The 17,297-nt window shown below is 39.5% G+C and overlaps 4 protein-coding genes across 22 annotated transcripts; 1 reads left to right on the forward strand and 3 right to left on the reverse strand.

Annotated features, from left to right (window-relative positions):
- Positions 1-4: 4 nt before the first annotated feature.
- On the reverse strand, positions 5-3,181 carry LOC116197712 (DUF724 domain-containing protein 5-like). 3 transcript variants are annotated; one of them, XM_031527940.1, is made up of 5 exons: positions 2,869-3,181; positions 1,874-1,941; positions 1,686-1,741; positions 1,100-1,153; positions 5-967 (listed from the first exon to the last, which is right to left on the reverse strand). In XM_031527940.1, exons 3-5 carry the CDS (start codon positions 1,732-1,734, stop codon positions 294-296), a joined length of 777 nt encoding a protein of 258 aa, XP_031383800.1. In that variant the 5' UTR covers positions 1,735-1,741; positions 1,874-1,941; positions 2,869-3,181; the 3' UTR covers positions 5-293. The 3 variants fall into 3 exon arrangements, with proteins under 3 accessions (XP_031383800.1, XP_031383798.1, XP_031383799.1); XM_031527938.1 differs by having other exon boundaries at positions 1,097-1,153; XM_031527939.1 differs by having other exon boundaries at positions 1,097-1,153; positions 2,833-3,181.
- Positions 3,182-4,802: 1,621 nt separating this feature from the next.
- LOC116197709 (DUF724 domain-containing protein 5-like) lies at positions 4,803-7,858 on the reverse strand. Of its 17 annotated transcripts, none has more exons than XM_031527928.1 (6): positions 7,707-7,858; positions 7,559-7,601; positions 6,783-6,834; positions 6,551-6,635; positions 6,094-6,214; positions 4,803-5,823 (listed from the first exon to the last, which is right to left on the reverse strand). In XM_031527928.1, exons 4-6 carry the CDS (start codon positions 6,563-6,565, stop codon positions 5,147-5,149), a joined length of 813 nt encoding a protein of 270 aa, XP_031383788.1. In that variant the 5' UTR covers positions 6,566-6,635; positions 6,783-6,834; positions 7,559-7,601; positions 7,707-7,858; the 3' UTR covers positions 4,803-5,146. The 17 variants fall into 17 exon arrangements, with proteins under 17 accessions (XP_031383788.1, XP_031383781.1, XP_031383787.1 ...); XM_031527921.1 differs by having other exon boundaries at positions 6,094-6,217; XM_031527927.1 differs by lacking the exon at positions 7,559-7,601 and having other exon boundaries at positions 6,094-6,217; positions 6,551-6,630.
- Positions 7,859-10,898: 3,040 nt separating this feature from the next.
- Positions 10,899-12,020, reverse strand: LOC116194302 (glucuronoxylan 4-O-methyltransferase 1). Its single transcript, XM_031523084.1, has one exon. The coding sequence runs from the start codon at positions 11,906-11,908 to the stop codon at positions 11,033-11,035; it is 876 nt and encodes a 291-aa protein (XP_031378944.1). The 5' UTR covers positions 11,909-12,020; the 3' UTR covers positions 10,899-11,032.
- A 2,166-nt stretch (positions 12,021-14,186) lies between these two features.
- Positions 14,187-17,201, forward strand: LOC116196893. Its single transcript, XM_031526823.1, has 2 exons — positions 14,187-14,339; positions 15,427-17,201. The coding sequence occupies exon 2, from the start codon at positions 15,718-15,720 to the stop codon at positions 16,885-16,887; it is 1,170 nt and encodes a 389-aa protein (XP_031382683.1). The 5' UTR covers positions 14,187-14,339; positions 15,427-15,717; the 3' UTR covers positions 16,888-17,201.
- The last annotated feature ends 96 nt before the right edge of the window (positions 17,202-17,297 follow it).

Here is a 17,297-nt window from a genome sequence, read left to right on the forward strand (position 1 = left end):
AGGATGAATGAAATTTTCATCCATTAAAATGATTCCGAACCTCGAAAGCACATTAAAATACCTTCACATCAAATACTGTCACGTTGAGTGTTGCTGCTATGGCAGGTTCAACAACCTTGATTTACAGTTTACATTTCAGACTGCGGCGAACTACCTAACCAAGTTTGAGGCAATAAAACTATCAACTCCAGCTTCAGTGCTAAAGGACGAGCTTGACAGGAGACGGAACGACCAAGATACCAAATTTCAGAACCAGCTCATTCAACTATTTAAGCATAATGCTCTCAACTAAACTAAGTTGCATCCTCAAAATCGAGCTCGATACTCTGGATTGATGCAGAGATCGCAGCTAAACTTTCTCTTAGAGCAGTAATCTCCGAGTCTTTATTCTCCTTCTTAGATGCAGCACAGGCAAGTTCATCTTGCAGATTCCTTATCTTCTCATTGAGCTTCACAATCTCTTCCACTATTTCGTCGTTCTCAGAAGTCAGCTCCGAGATTCGACCTTCCACTTCTACATGCTCATTGTGCAGCTTCTGCAGCTGCTCTATTACCGAGAGCATTTTCGTTAGACGAGCTTTAGTGGCATTGACATGAAACCCGTGAGGTTCCAGGTCTTGAAGTGCTTCAAGACATGTCATAAAGCTGTGTACAGGGTCAGTGATCTTCAGCCTGAATGCTTCTTCAACAACATTCGCAAATGTTACCATATGACCGATGGCCATCCCTTCGCGGAAACTCTTCCGGTACTCAGTCAGAGGAAGAAAATGAGGATTTTGAGGGAATTTTTGGAACACTTGCATAGATTGAACCGCTTTCCAAGCTGGTGAGCTTTTCACAAAAGGCAAGGACTCACTCTCACCTCGTGGAGTCACGATGATCATCTCAGTAGAATTTTCTGTCTCAGTTCGAGTTTCTGCTTCTCCCCTCGAAGCCATTTGGACAGCATCACTAAGAGACAAGTGTCCTTTGCGGGAGAAGGCATGAATTTGATTAGAAAACTAAACACAGAAACAGCAGGAGCTCTGTGAAAACTGCAACTGTCATAATGGCCAAGAATGCAAATGAAATAATACTATTTAGTAGTTGCTCATACCACCTCGAGGGTGTGAACCGCACATTGTTGACTGAGGTAGGCCATCAGCGTCCGAGCCTGCATGAGAGATGAACACTTGTATCATCTATTTGATAAAATGAATTGAAATTTTCCTTGATTATCAGGAAACATTTCAGCAACATTTCCTACTCGTTGCAGAAACATCTGTGCTACTGATTACTATCCCAAGTTTACACGGCCTTCCTCTCTTGCGTCTATAAGTCAACTCTGGCTTTGCAATCACAGACAGCTCAAATGTTATGTGACACGTATTCTCATTTAATGAGACAACTAATGTGTCCCCAAAGAAGTTCATAAGGTTCACTCTGTTTATTCTCTATTACCAACGCAAGGAACTCTCAACATAAATGTATTGGAGGGATGCACGTCGACAACTTAGGATAAGCACGTTCCCTTCGCCGGTAACCCGAGCTTTATACATAAAACTTACATTGGAATTATATGGGAAGGACAAATAAAATCAACCAGAAGGCGGCTTGCAGAGATGCAAATGAAGACTGCGTGCTAAATGTAATGATATGTATTTTCATATTTGGCATTCATAAGACATTCAGCTCAGCGAACTCACAATACTTCCGTGGCCTTCCTCTTTTTCTTCCTTGAGTCTTGCCTACCATCTCTTCCCTGCATCGAATATTCCAACAGGTGACACATTCAGATATCCTTCGTTTTCCTTAGTGTTCACCAACTATTGTGGACACAAGTTAACCAGAACAAGAAGTGGTTTCACAGAATTAAATTAGCCAGAAATGGTACCAGAGCTTCAGAAGCTTTCTGCTGCTATTACAGCATCTGAATTCTCGAACTACTCATCGGCAACAAACCTAAAACGCACACCAGTCTTGATTAAACATCAAATTTGGCAACATTCTAATAGGAAAAATACGGCTGGAGAACACAGTTCTCTATTTCACGTACGAAAATTGCACTCATGTTTCACTTGTTTCAATTTTTCTAGATAAGAAAAAGGACAACTTTCTTCTTTTAATCAGAAGGAACGCTTAACAAAGTGCAATCTGATACTTGTCACCTTATCTTTTGTGTCTTTCACGAAATCGAAACTCACCCAGTTTTTCACAACCAAGCAGTTTTGCTAACCAGACTTTTCACGCGCTTGTGGCGCCTATGGATAGTAAGGGACAGAATGCGCTTCAGGACTCTGCATTTCTATTCACATTATCATTTCACTGATGTGCAATTCTTGTTGCCATTTTACACTTTCAGCAATCATCATGATTGCGAAGAGAAACAAGCAGACTGAGACCAAACTAACCAATAAGGAAATCCTAAGAATACTAAAGAAGACATGCACCAAAGAACATTAACTGAACATAAATTCCAAACCCATTTACACCATTCTGGGTAAATAAATCTATGTCGATCATCCAGAAATCTCCATGATTCTCGACACATTTCCTGCAAAAACTTCTATTTACTTTTACTGTAAAATATCAGAAAATTTTCATCTTTTGTCATGTTGGGACAACATTTTCACCAGACTGAGATCATCTTCCCCTTCATGCTACATCAAGAATAATGTCCGGGAGGGAAGAAAAGCTTAAAACAACATATAAAAGGGAAAAACGCAGACAAAAGGTAAGAAAAAGCTTTGATCTTCGAGTCTTGGCACATTATTGTTCCAGGAAAAAAAAAACCCATGCTCCAAAAAATATCAGGAAAAAGAAAAAGAAGAGGAATATCAGGCAACAACATACCCAAAAAAAAACAGAAGAGGAAGAAGGAGGACTAACAGGGCCGGAAGACATCAACATGAGCAGAGCCAGGTCGGAGTGCGGGACTTTGAACTGGAAATGGACCCTCATTCTCCACAATTGAAGTGAAGGAGAAAAGGGCAGAGAGAGAGAGAGAGAGGAGTTCTACTGCTCTCCGTCTGGGTGTCGGCGTTCAGTATTTAACAATTCTTTCCTTTCTGGAAATAAATAGGGAAGAACAAATTTGGTCCCGGATTAGTACCAGGCTCGGCATGGATCGCGCTGACTCTCATTCCTGATTTTGGTTAGGGTCCATATAGAGTAGGTCGAGATCTACAACAACTTGAACGATTTTTGCTATCGTACTTGATTTTACTTGATGTGCTTCTGTCACATTATATTTTTCTTTATAGTGATCCGGTGAATTTATTATATTTTCTATCCTTATAATTTTTCTTTTCAATATTTTATTATGTACCGTTTTTTATACCAATGGACATTCATTGATTATCGAGAAAAAACAAGATACATATTTGGTTCGAATGTTTGAGTTCATTCTTTTCGTTTTCTTATTAGCGTTATTGTAATTATTATACTCGATCGATTTATTCTTTAATCTAGTAATATTCTATATATATTTTAATTTCATAATAAAAATATTTTTGATAATATATGAGGACAATTTTTCCGATTAATACATTGGTAATTTCTCATGACTGGAGCCAAATTGTTATTCGAGGGATAAATTAACGTCAATTAATGAGTAGTGCATATCCCGTGATTTTACTGAAAAATGTATAATTAAATTATAATTAATGTTTTTGTTTTTTCCACAATAGCACTTTTTTAAATTATTCCTGATTTTGGTTAGGGTCCATATAGAGCAGGTCGAGATCTACAACAACTTGAATGTCCGTTTGTTTTCAGGATTAAAATCACAAAAATTGTAACTTTAACTTTAACTCAACCCACTACACAACAAAAATACACATTTTCCAAGTCAAAAAATTTAACTTTTAACTTTAACTCAACACACTACACAACATTTGTCATTTTCCATAATCAAAATCAAAATTACTTTAACTCTGAAATCAAACGCACCAGAAGGATTTTTGCTATCGTACGTGATTTTACCTTACGTGCTTCTATCACATTATATTTTTTTTTATAGTGATTCGGTGAATTTACTATATTTTCTATCCTTATAATTTTTCTTTTCAACATTTTACTATGTACCCTTTTTTATATCAATGATCATTCATTGATTATTGAGAAAAGAAAGGTACATATTTGGTTCGAATGTTTGAGTTCATTCTTTCCGTTTTCTTATTAGCGTTATTGTAATTATTATACTCGATCGATTTATTCATTAATCTAGTAATATTCTATATATATTTTAATTTCATAATAAAAATATTTTTGATAATATATGAGGACAATTTTTCCGATTAATACATTGGTAATTTCTCATGACCGGAGCCAAATTGATATTCGAGGGATAAATTAACGTCAATTAATAAGTAGTACATGTCCCGTGATTTTATTGAAAATGTATAATTAAATTATAATTAACGTTTTTGTTTTTTTTTCACAATAGCACTTTTTTAGGAATAGCGGACCTTTAAGGCCTCGCATTCATCGGTGATCGAGATAATCTACAATTGTCTTTCCGATGATCTTCGTAGAATAACTTCTAGAGGTAAAAGCAGAGGTGGATACTATAAGGAACTTCCAAGAGCCGAGCTCTTACTGCCCGAGATGCAGGACGGATGAAAGTTTCATTGCTCGCGTAAATCCCGAACCTCGAAAGCACCTTAAAACTACCTTCATATTGAGTGTTGCTGCAATGGCAGGTTTAACAGCCTTGATTTACAATTTACATCTCCGAATGCGACGAACTACCTCACCAAGTTTGAGGCAATATAACTATCAACTCCGGCTTCAATGCTAGACGATGAGCTTGACAAGAGACAGCACGACCAAGACACCAAATTTCATAACCAGCTCATTCAACTATTTAAGCATAATGCTATCAACTGCATTGAAGTAGCGTTTGATAAATTAAATGCTTAAAAATTAAGCACTTAATTAGTTAAGGAAAAAAATACGTAGGAAGAATAGATATATGATAAGGATGATGAGATGTTTTGTGAAAAATAACATTTCATTAAGTCAAATATTTTTACTTACTAAGTAGTTTTTGGTTTAGAACCTCATTTCCTATCTTTCCCTCTTTCTCCTATTCATTTTCCCTTATAACTAAATTATAACTAACTTTTAAGTACTTTTTTTTTTATTAAGTTGAAACAAACACAACCTAAGTTGCATCTTCAGGGTCGAGCTGGATACTCTGGATCGATGCTGAGATCGCAGCTAAGCTTTCTCTCAGAGCAGTAATTTCTGAATCTTTATTCTTCTTCATAGCTATAGCATAGGCATGTTCATCTTGCAGATTCCTCATCTTCTCGTTGAGCTTCGCAATCTCTTTTGCTATTTCAATGTTCTCAGAAGTAAGCTCGGAGATTCGACGTTCCACTTCTACCTGCTCATTGTCCAGCTTCTGCAGCCGCTCTATTACTGAGAGCATCTTCATCAGACGAACTTCAATGGCAGTGATATTAAACCCGTGAGATTCCAGGGGCTGAAGGGCTTCTAGACATGTGATAAAGCTCTGTACAGGGTCGGTGATCTTCAGCCTGAATGCCTTGTCCACGACATTCGCAAAGGTTACCATATGACCGATGGCCAACCCTCCACGGGAACCCTTGTTGTAGTCTGTCAGAGGAAGGAAATGAGGATTCTGAGGGAATTTCTCAAACACTTGCATAGATTCAACTGCTTTCCAAACTGGGGAGCTCTTTATGAAAGGCGAGGAATCACTCTCGTCTAGTGGAGTCTCAATGCCCATCTTCGCGGTAGGAGTTTCCATTTCTGCTTGAGTTTCTGCTTCTCTGACTAAAGCCTGCTCAGCATCATCAAGAGACGAGTGTCCTTCTGCAGAAAAGTCATAAATTTGATCAAGAAACTAAGCAGAAACAACAAGAGCTCTGTGAAAACTGCAAGAGACTTTTCATAGCCAAACTTGCTAAGAATGTAAACAAAAGAATGCTACTCATGTAGTTGCTCATGCCAATTCGAGGGTACAAATGGCACAATTTTCCCCAATTATCAGAAAACATCTTAGCAGGGCAATGAAAAAATTATGCCTAAAGGGCTCCTTTGGCACATCATATGGAAGATAAGTCGGCTTAGAAATATCTTTACCTGTTGCAGAAGCACCTATGGTAGTGATACTAATCCGAAATTTAGGGGGCGTCCCTCCCTTGTATCTGTCAGTCAACTCTGACTCTTGAATCACGGACAGCTCAAACATTATGCAGCATATCTTCTGGTTTTATGAGACAATTAGCATGTCGAGAAAGAAGTTCATAAGCTTCATTCTCTTTGTTCTCTAGTACCATTGCAAGGAACTCTCTCAGCATGAAAATTTGGATCGATGCATGCCAACAACATACAATGATCACATGCCCTTCACATGTAAGCCGAGCTTTAAACATACAAGTCTGATTGGAATTATTTAGCAAGGACAAACGAAATAAAAAGAACAAGAGTTACAGAGATGCAAATAAAGACTGCTCATGGCGTACTTACTTCCAATTTTCATATTTGGCATTCATAAGAAATTCAGAAGCGAATCCAAATCCAGTTTTTCATTTTTTACCTGCTGCTGTAACATCCATGCTTCCAGCCTGTGATTTCCGAAGCCTTCTTCTCTTTGTTCCTTGAGTCTCACTCATCATCCTTCTCTGCGCCGTAGTTTGCAACAGGTAACAAATTGAAAAACTGATCAGATTTCCTTCATTTTCCTTACATAGCGTTCACCAACTACTGCAAACACAAGTAAACCAGAACAAGAAGTGGCTTTGCAGCATTGAGTTCGCCAGAATTTGTACCAGAGCTTCAAAATCTCTGTGCTACTACAGCAACAATTCTTGAAACACTCATCTGCAACAAATGTAATCACGCACGACAGTCTTGATTGTACAGTAAGTTTGGCAACATTGTAATAGGCAAAACCCAAGCAGAGGAATACAATTTTCCATTTATTGTATGAGTGCTTATATTTCAGTTCTGTTCAATTTTCTTTTTAGAGAACAAAAGGACAAGTTTCTTCTCTTTTATCAGAAAGCACGCCTAGCATAGTGCAACTGTGCAATATAATACTTGTCGGCTTATCTCTCTCAACCAAGCAGCTCCGCAAACAGCCCATTCCGTGCTTATGGACAGTAAAGAACGGAATGTGCTCCAATATTCCTCATTTTAATTCACATTATCATTTCACTGATGGGTATTTTCAGTGGCATTTCAGACTTTCGTCGATCACGAAGAAAAACAAGCGGGAGTGAGATCAAAATGACACTTACCAGTACCTAATCAAACCACATCACCAATAAAGAAATCTTAAAAAGGTACTAACCAGACATTGACCAATAAATTAAACATTGATAGAACGTAAGTCCCAAAGCCATTTCACTGCCGATCAAACATAGTTCTCCAAAAAACTACTCCTCATGATTCGCGATCTAATATGTACTTCCGGGACATCATTGTCATCAGAGAAAACAAAAACGAGCTCAAACAACAGATGTTCATGAAGCACATGAGCAAAAGGTTACGATGAGAAGAGGGAAACACAAAAAAGTTATGATCTTTGAGTTTGGACACATACATGATTCAAGAGAAAACAAGAAAACCCACGGTCCAGATAGTATCTGGAAAAATGGTGAGAAGAGGAATGTCAGCCAAAAACATGCAAAGAAAAGTGTCAAAAAAGAAAAGGGGGGAAAAAAAAAAAGAAGCAAGGAAGGAAGGAATACCGGGGCTAGAAGAAATCAACCATGAGCAGAGGCCTCTGGGAGTGTGGACCTGAACTAAAAATGGGCTCTCCCTTCCAAAATTCCGCGCAAGAAAATGGAGGGGAGAGAGAGAAGAGGTTCTTTGGTGTCAGGCTCGGGCATCCGTAAATCAAATATTGGGTAAGGATTAGCCATTAACAAGAATCAATTAAAATGTTTATACTTATTATAGGATCAGATTTTCACTTTTAAATATTTTTATTGTGCGCTACATATAAGTAATACTCATCCAATATTTACTTTTATTTTTTCTCTTATGGTACATGGAAAAATGAATGCAATAACATATATTAATTTATGTTGAATTGCTTATCCTAACTCTTAGGCAAGTGGGTTGGGTTTAGCGATTCGGGCCAAGTCTTGCTCAAATATTTAAGTCGTGTTGACGGAATCTTTTTTGGCTGAATAAAAAGGCCGGGAGGGGGAGGCCAGCGTAGCAACCCCCTCTGGAGATCAGATGGGTTCCACAGCCGCCATGCAATGTTTCATTTGCCCGAATGGATAAAGGGCTCGATAAGACATAGTCCACCCAGGTCACCATGACCCCACCAAAGCGCACAGTGGTATGTCTGTATCGGAGTCATGCTGATGATGTTCCGGTCCTAGAGGCCCCTCCCCACTCCTCTTCTCGATATCCAAATGGTGCATGTGATGGTGGCTCCCTTCTTCATCGGAGCTGCACCCGACCCTTCTCCAGTAGCTCAGATTCCAAACAATGCAAATGGCGCTCATATTTAGTCTTTTTTTATGGTGCCCGCACAGTGGAGGCACTATCCATTGCGCCTTTTAATCCAGCCTCTCCCATTCTCATTGGCGCCGCCTCTTTAGGAATTGTATGGCCCTTCTCCATCCAAACCTCATGCCTGCGTGTGGCAATAAAATATGGCGGTTTCTTCGTCTTTGGCTTATCGCTCCACCACCGGTACCTTTCTCCACTTTGCGTTAAGGAATTGTATCCCTCAATTAGATTCAGACCACTGCTAGACTTTTCCTCTTCAGTGATAGGACTGCTTATTTTTTGATGTTTTAGCTCGGAACTCCTCGAGCCTACTCTTTGTTTTGTCTGTCTTGTTGTAGAGTTGAGTGGCGGAGGCTAGCTTGATTGGCAGCCCGGCGTCTTCCTCGGCATGAGCACTAGTCTGAACCGATCAAGATGCTAAGGCATTATTTGGTAAATGAATAATTTTTTAAACTTTATTCCACTTTAACTCCATTTATCTTCAATTCAACAATATAATAATTTTTTTATTTTTTTTCAAATTTTTTTATCTTACTCAACTCCATTTCAACTATAAATAATTATATTTATTTGGAGTTGTAATGATTGTGCTGCTGAAATATGAAAAAAAGTGAAAAATGTAATGAATAATTCAGAGAAATTAATGATTGCGTTGTTGAATTGTGGAAATGGTAATGAATAGTTGAGAGAATTCGGTATTAAAAATTAAATTGAATGGTAGATAAGATAAAAAAATTGAAAATAAAAAGAAATAGTAATAATTGTGTTATTGAATTGAAGATAAACGGATCAGAGTTAAGAAAATTATCATTTGCTAAACAAGGCCTAAGCCGTTCTTGGTTTGACTACTTGGGATTGGGCCTTGAGCTCCCTGACGTGGTCATTGGTTTGAACCGATCGAGATTCCTCAGCGATTCTTGGTTTGGCCTTGCCGGCTTGGTCCACAGCCTTCCCTGACCCGTCGAATTAGTCAACAACCTAGTGTCTTCCTCGACTTACTGGATTGGTCAACAGCCCCCCTAGCCTTGGCTATGATTTTACCTGTCGGTATTGTTTTGTGAAGAGTTCTTGGCGCTCGAGTATAGCTCAAGACCCCCTGCTTTGCTCTGATATTAAGGTCTCCTCGAAACCTCAGTAACATATAGCCGAGTTCTATATGAATATATAACTTGAGGACCCTTCCCTAGTTTACCAGGGTCCATGTACGATGTCAAAGGGTTTTGATCGGAACCTCAGATAGTTGCTACCCTTGTTTTCCAATTCAATTCGTTCTGTGTAGTATGTATGAGAGGATATGATTAATTCTAATATTGCAATATTCGTTTTCTTAAACATTTTCATCTTATACTTTTGTCATGTAATCTTTCACGTGTTATGAATGAATCCTCAAAGTTCATGAGAAAAAAAAAACTATTATGCATTTTGATCATATTAGCCCTACCATCTGCTTTTTCGTTAAAAATAAAATTTTCAGTCCAATTTAAGCTTAAAAAATTAGAAAAATGAAACAGAAAATCAAAGAAGAAATGGGAGAGGGAGAAGAAATAGGAGAAGCCTTGTAGACAGCCCGATCCCCTTTTCCTGAAATTGCTGATGACCTCCAAGCTCATCGGCGACTTCACTGGGACAGGAATGGCAGCTAGCAAGGCCCCCGCCCCCGAATTCGATCCCAATATTGGTTGGGACCCTTGTATATAGGAGGATTGGGTCTTGCCACAACCATCCTTCTCCCTCTGGTTTTACTTCTTTGATTTTTCCCTTTCTTTTTTTATTGAGTATTAATGAAACCATTTTTTAAAAATACTTTTGGATGGAAAAGTGACTTTTTTTTATGGAAAATAAACAACAGGACCAACGAGAATAAAGTGTATAATGTTTAGGATGAAAGTAAATATATATATATATTTAGGGCAATAGTGAAAATATAATGTAAAGTTAAGGATTAAAAGTCACTTTTTTTTTCAACAAAATTAACATGATATTTTTTGTTTGTCCTTCACTCATTTGTAAGGTTTACTCATTTGTAAGTTTTTATCCACAATAAAAGAATTTTACAAAACTTTCACTAGTACTTTTTGTTTTAAAATTATATATTTATTTATTTATCTTTTAAACGAAATTACTTGTTTATTTATCTTTTACTAGTACTTTTTTTCTGCTGAAAAACTTTTACAACCTCTTTGCGAGCACATGCTTGCTAAAAAGAATCTTTTAAAATTGATAGAAGTACAATATTTTACAGATATTATAAAAAATCATTCTGACCACTCACAATAAGATGCCGTGCCATATGATCTTACTTACGAGGATTATTATTCCAGTAAATAGATATAGTCAATTTAAATTCATGATTATTTATATTTTCCTATTTTTCGCAACAAATAATTTTCAGTAATAAATGGACATGTTAAATATGTGATTTGGTTCGACAATGGGGATCCTTATATTTCCAAAAAAAAAAATGGTGCAATTTGAAATTTTTGCCTCAAGCTGAAAGTATACAGGTGAAATGGTATCCAATGCAATCCGTAAAAGAAGTCGAAACATTTCACTGAGGACAAAATGGCTTCCCAGAGTCATCCCTGTGACTAGGAATGGTGAAGTGCCTTAGTCTTCCTTCCTGTTTCTTCATGTACCCTTCGCATAAGAATGCCTTGGAGAACTTGTCCTCCACCTCCCGGTTCACGTCGTGCACGAACACCTCAGTTTCCGCCCCGGCTCTTCGGTTCCTCGCCATCATCCCCGCCGTGTATATTGCCGTCATGCGGCCCGGCGCGTCCTCGTAGTACCCGGTCGGCGCATCAACCATGATGAGATCCCATTCTGTCTCGTACACCTCAGCGGGGAGCCCCTTCAGGGCGAGCTGGCACATGGAGTACTTCGGGTCGCTGACCGCAGTGCACTCAGGTCCCCTCCCGACCTCCATCAGGTTGTCCGCCTGGCTGACCTTGCTGTCATAAGTCACGTGGTACGACCTGAGTGTCGGGAACCTGCGCCTGATCTGCTCGATCCATGCCTTGTCCTCCTCCAGGAATACGGTGCGCCCCCCATAGTTGAGGGAGCTCCACATGAGGCTGTCGTGGCCGAGGCCGAACACTAGGAAGTTGCATGGCGACTTCTTCCTCAGGACCCGGGCACTCACAGAGATCTCCTTCAGGGTCTGCTGGGGGGTGATCGTCGAGGTCGTGTAGTGGATGAGCGCCTTCGCGAGCGAGCTTGGGATCTTGCCGCAGGACTCGGAGCAGTTGTTGGGGTTTGGCTGTGATCTCAAGAGGTCATTGTGGCTTGGTTCATTGGGGGATGGCACATTGGCTATGGAGGATGAGGAGAAGCTTGATCTCAACACGAAAAGAACAAGAAATGCCAAGAACACAACTATGAATAGGAATCTGAGGTTGAGGGGATTAGTGCCTTTGGGCTTCATGTGTTCAAACAATATGGAAGAAAAATTGTGCGTGGAAATGCTTACTGGGGTTGGGAGATATTTAATGTACAAGTTTGAGTACTTTGAGGTTTTTGGCTTGGGGTTGGGGTTTGCGATCGGCAAAAAAATAGGGGGGATTGTAATGCTTAGACATGAAGGGAAATAAGGAACATTGGGTGATTGAAATGGACAGGGGAGCTGCTGCCTAGGAGTTGAAACAAAGCAATCTTTGGGGTTGTTGGGGGGATTGTTGTTGAATTGGTGACATCTTGGGACCAATTCTCTTCAAAAGGCGACAAGAGCTTACTGATTATTAATTAGATTATCTTTTTTTTTTAATCGAAACGTGGTGAGTATACTTCATATATTCACTGCAAAAACAGATAGGAGAGAAAATGTCCCTCCGAATATTACAAGAGTGTGATATAACAGTTTATCTGTCGGGAAATCTACAAAAGGCAGATATTGTAAAAAACACATCAAAATAAACACAAATACAATTGAAGATTCCCATCTTGAAACCATCAATCTCAATCACGACCTTTCTATAGCATTTCATCATGGACCTCGGTGTACACCAAGAGGGATATCCTCATCCTTGTCAATACATGGCAAAAATCCACTTTCACGAGAAAAATGGAACAAACATGGTGTGTTGGGCCGGTATCTGAACACGTCGGCGGCGGCAGCAAGCATAGAGTTTGAGAGAGAGTTAGGTTTTGTAGAGAGAGAGAGAGAGAGTTAGAGAGGAGCTTAATCAACTCCATTATTAATTAGATGATTATGTCGTATGACTCGTTTGAACTGTATAAACAAGAGAGCTGCTGAATGGAAGATTAAAAAATTCTATCCATTCTTTTAAGTCACTTTAAATCCGGGAATGCCAATATTCGGAGCTGTTTAATTACGGGAGATTAATTTGATGAAAAAATATTGGATATTTTGTGTGTGTAAAAAGTAAAACCTCTTTTTTTTTCCCTAACAAAAAAAAACAAAATAATTTTTTATACTATCATTAGGAACTTAGGATTAGGAGGGAGAAAAACTATTTAACTGCAATTGGCCATTCAAGAGGACTCGACGCAATTGGACAATGCTAATGCTCAATTTATGATCAAACGATCTGGTTTTTCCTTTTGGGCCGGGCCTGGCCTCGGGCCATATTGAAATTGATTTTGACGGGCTTGGCTTTCCTGTTTCGACGAAATGACACAAAAAAGGGAAATGTATGTCCAGTCCCTTTACTTTTATCTAGTATCGGTTTAGTCCTTAGAGAAATTTGTAAGCCTCATTTTAGCCCCTATGGTTTTTCGATTTTGGACTATTTTTAATTCCCCATTGAGATCCGGGCACTTCAATAATACCCACCCTTTATGAGAAAAATATTAAATCATCTTATTTCATGATATTTGTCCAAAAAAAATCAATTATATTACTACAATTAACGATAAAAAATGTCACACACTTACATAATTAACACTCACTCACCCTTTTATTGCAATCTAACCGATTACGCTTTTTTACGACACATAATAAAATAAAATCGCCGAAAAATTTCTCATTCACTAAGGCTAACTAGCCCTCTTCCATTTCCTATTTCCCTTAAAAAAAATTTTAAAATGCCACGTCAATATTTTTAAAAAAGCGAAGTGGGTAGAATTAAATTGGACAATCTGCATATCGTTGAAAACAAAATTGAAGTAAGAAAAGAATTGGCACCAACAAAAGAAAGTAAAGATTTGAGGAGTAAAAGTAGAAATTTTCCTATATTTCTAACGGATTTTTTTTTAAATAACTCTACCTCAAATGATGTAATGATGAAGAACTACGTAATTTTTTTCAATTGGTAACAATTATGTTAATTGCTCATACGATTAACACATTATTTACAAGTTTGTTGTATTCTAATTAGTTATTCTTCACGTCAAGATAGATTATCGAATAATTTATCATCAATGGCAAGTAATTAATAACAATTAACAAACTCCTTCATTAGATTTAGAACCATAAATAGATACGATTGTTCTTTTTCAATTATTATTATCTAAATAAATATAAAAATAAATTTTCAAATAAAACAAAAAAAGAAAACGGCGCCGGGAAATGCCACGTCAGCGATGCGGGAAAACACCGAAGCGAGGTCTTTGGCCCGAAGCAGGAGGCTCGGACAATATAGCTGGATACAGGCTGTCAGCAACAAAGTCCCACTCACCACCTGTTCCCTCCCTCCCCCCTCCCCTCTCTCTCTCTCTCTAACTCTGTACTCCTCTCTCTCTCGTCCCTCTTCCCTTCTTCATCCCCCCCCTCTCTCTCCCCACCCCCTCCGTCGCTGTGCGTCTTCTCCGTCTGCATTGCCGCTAGGGTTTCCCGTTCCGCCACCGGCGCTCGCGGATTCCTCAGAGCCTCCCGCGGGATCGGAATCTTCTGCATTGTGAGCTCCCGATTCGCCTTCTGTCTTCTCTGATTTCCTCTGCTCCTCCTCTCAATCCCTTTGAATCAGGATGCTGTTTCTGTTGTTCTTGTTGCGGTGTGTTATCTCTTTCTCGTGCGGAGAAAAGGTTTGTTTGATCGCGAGCTTTTTCTGTGGTCGCATAAAGTGCTACTGTGCCTGATGGCTCGAATCCCTAGATTTGAAGCTCAGCTTTTGCTCTTTATGAGCTGTTGTGTCTGGTCTTTTAAGCCGGGAGGGGAGGGGCAGGAAGAAGGGGACCGGGGGTGAACGAAATCGACGTTTTGAACTTCGAGGCATTAGAGTTTGGATTTACTTTGTCGTTTCTGGGTATTGAGCTGCTTGTGTGTTCCCCCGGATAATAAATTGAGCTGTGCTGTGGGCAATGCTGCTTTATGAAACTGACTAGGGGATAAAGGAAGCGGATGATTTTAACCAGACATGTCCCTCGATTTACGTCTAGCATGATCGCATGTTTGGTTGTTATGTTTCATCTGCTAAAGGCTTGTTGAGGTAAAAAATGGCGAGAATTCTCGATGCTATAGATGAATGTGGTACTTGTTAAAGTGGGATGGGCTGAATATCAGTCCCTGAGATAGTGATTCATGAAATAGGAGGACTCTGAAAAAGAAATTGCTTGAGCTTTTTGAGTTTCCCACTATGATTCCAGCCTGTCTTGCGTTTGAATCAAAAAGCCGTTACTTCTTGAATCTCTTGGTTTACTTGCTGTCTTTTAAAGCTATATGGATATATAGATGGTATGAATGGCTTAATGATGACGAAAGCAACTGGCCGAGATGGGGACTTATTAGTTTGTTATCGCTAGGTAGTCGGGAATAGTAATACAATATCCCTTTGTTGGAAAGAAAGTTCCATCGAGTTAGGATTCTCATTTTATATTTTGAAATAACCAATCAGACAAAAAAATGTACAGATCCTTGAAATCTGGCATCTCTTTGGCATAAACTTGTGAAGTTGTTGCATTTTACAGTTGAAATTAATTCGCGACGGCCAAACCTTGACATTTATTTCTCTTGTGAACTGACTGTGGCACTGATCTGTAATGCAGGTCTCTTGGCTGATCAGAAGATTTGAGCTGAAGGGAAGACCCTTACGCGTCGTTTGCAAGAAATTTGTCTGTTTGCTTCCGCTGAAATGAGCCGGGATACTAGACTACAGCATTATATTCAGGGATTTCTGATGGAGAGATGAACTCTGGAATGATTTTACGAACGTGTAGCAGTTTCCTTTGAGGATTGCATCTTAGTTCTCCTTTGCAGACAAGGAAAACTAGTTGCTTACCGAAGATCTTTTTGTATCATGCTGGCAGAGAGCACGTGTGGAATCTGTGCTTCGGGTAATGCCCCTGACGGGATTTGCAACCGATGCGTTCGGCGTGGTTACCATCTGCCTAGTTGCCCTCCTCATACTTCTTGGTCTGCTTTGCATCCTTTACCTGTTCTACTTCCGGGCTCGCATTCGTGGTCAGGGCTTCATCCAGCTTAACTACTTCAATGGTCCTTGGATAATCCGAATCACATTTATTCTGTTCGCCATTTGGTGGGGTCTTGGCGAGATTACTAGGTTACACTTCTTGAGGCGCGAGGGAAGGTTGTTCAATTCGCTTAGTTTTAAATGGCAGGAAACCATCTGCAAATGCTACATCATCTTGAACTTGGGGTTTGCAGAACCTTGCCTGTTCCTAACGTTGGTGTTCTTGCTGCGGGCTCCCTTAGAGAATATGGAGTCAGGAATTTTAAGCCAAAGGTGGAACGGGAAGACGGCAGGCTACATCTTGCTATATTGCTTCCCTGTGTTTATTCTTCAGCTCATACTTGCTCTAGCTGGACCCCGGTTGGATAAACTTAAGAGTGCTGGAAAATTACCACATTATTTCACAAGCGCTGTGAGGAGGTCGGACGACACTGCTCTCTGCACCTACCCCTTACTGAGCACCATACTGCTCGGGCTCTTTGCTCTTGTCCTGACTGCATATTTGTTTTGGTTGGGAAGACAGATTCTGAGATTGGTTCTCAATAAAGGTCTGCAGAGGAGGGTGAAAGCATTAATATTCTCGGCTTCGGGTTTCCTTCCAGTGAGGGTTCTCTTTCTAGGGCTCTCTGTTTTATCCAAGCCTGAGCAACTTCTCTTCGAGGCTCTTGCTTTCTTGGCTTTTCTTGCTGTTCTATCCTGTGCTGGCCTATGTATATGTGTGCTCGTGTACTGCCCAGTGGCAGATTCTTTAGCTGTCGGGAATCTTCATGACCTGGAGTCCAGAAGAAGAGTCACTGCTGATTACAACGAAACCTCATCCCTCATTTCCAATCATGGAGAGAGCAGCGCAGTCAGTCTCGGTAGAAATTCTGATGCGTCGACGAAGCGTGGATCAATATCTTTTCGAGCCTATGAGAAGGATGAGTCTTCGATGGGGACTTCTGTGGAGCTCAGTCTTTTCTCCCCTAGTCGAGATTCGGCACCTTCACTCTTGGGCTGGCCTCTCCACACAGCAGCCGAGAATCACGAACCATGAGAGATCTCCAGAGCGCTCGTGAGGATCAATTTTGTGGGTAAAAAAGAAGAGATGATTGTAAAGAGTTTGGCAGTAATAATGAATCTAATCTTTATTTTGTTGGTTCCCTTTTATTAGATTTTGAAGGTTTTTGTATGTGGAAATTGTATTTGTATGTCATCTGTACCATTTTGAAATTTTTTCTTTTCTTCTTTGTTTAGGAAATTGGGTTTTATTAGTTTTTTTTTAATTAATACACGACATATATCAATTGTACTTTCCATTCCCTTTTTCTTCGTTTGGCTATAAATTTCAATGTGGAAGCTCATTTACTACCTAGACTCATTCAAAATCTATTTGCCATTTCTCTTCCAAAATGGGATCTCTTTTGCCAACTTTTAGATGGAAGTTGAAAAGCTCAACCTCATGTT

This window comes from Punica granatum, chromosome 2 (genome assembly GCF_007655135.1).
Source record: "Punica granatum isolate Tunisia-2019 chromosome 2, ASM765513v2, whole genome shotgun sequence".
Taxonomy (NCBI): Eukaryota; Viridiplantae; Streptophyta; class Magnoliopsida; order Myrtales; family Lythraceae; genus Punica; species Punica granatum.

Coding starts and splice junctions, on each gene's coding strand:
- LOC116197712 (XM_031527938.1), bottom strand. CDS start 1,734: ATGGTAGGCAAGACTCAAGGAAGAAAAAGAGGAAGGCCACGGAAGTAT. Junction 1,154..1,685: donor AGGAAGGCCACGGAAGTATT/GTGAGTTCGCTG, acceptor TCTCTCATGCAG/GCTCGGACGCTGATGGCCTA. Junction 968..1,096: donor CGGTTCACACCCTCGAGGTG/GTATGAGCAACT, acceptor TCTCCCGCAAAG/GACACTTGTCTCTTAGTGAT.
- LOC116197709 (XM_031527926.1), bottom strand. Junction 5,824..6,093: donor CATAGGTGCTTCTGCAACAG/GTAAAGATATTT, acceptor ACTTTTCTGCAG/AAGGACACTCGTCTCTTGAT.
- LOC116194302 (XM_031523084.1), bottom strand. CDS start 11,908: ATGAAGCCCAAAGGCACTAATCCCCTCAACCTCAGATTCCTATTCATA.
- LOC116196893 (XM_031526823.1), top strand. CDS start 15,718: ATGCCCCTGACGGGATTTGCAACCGATGCGTTCGGCGTGGTTACCATC.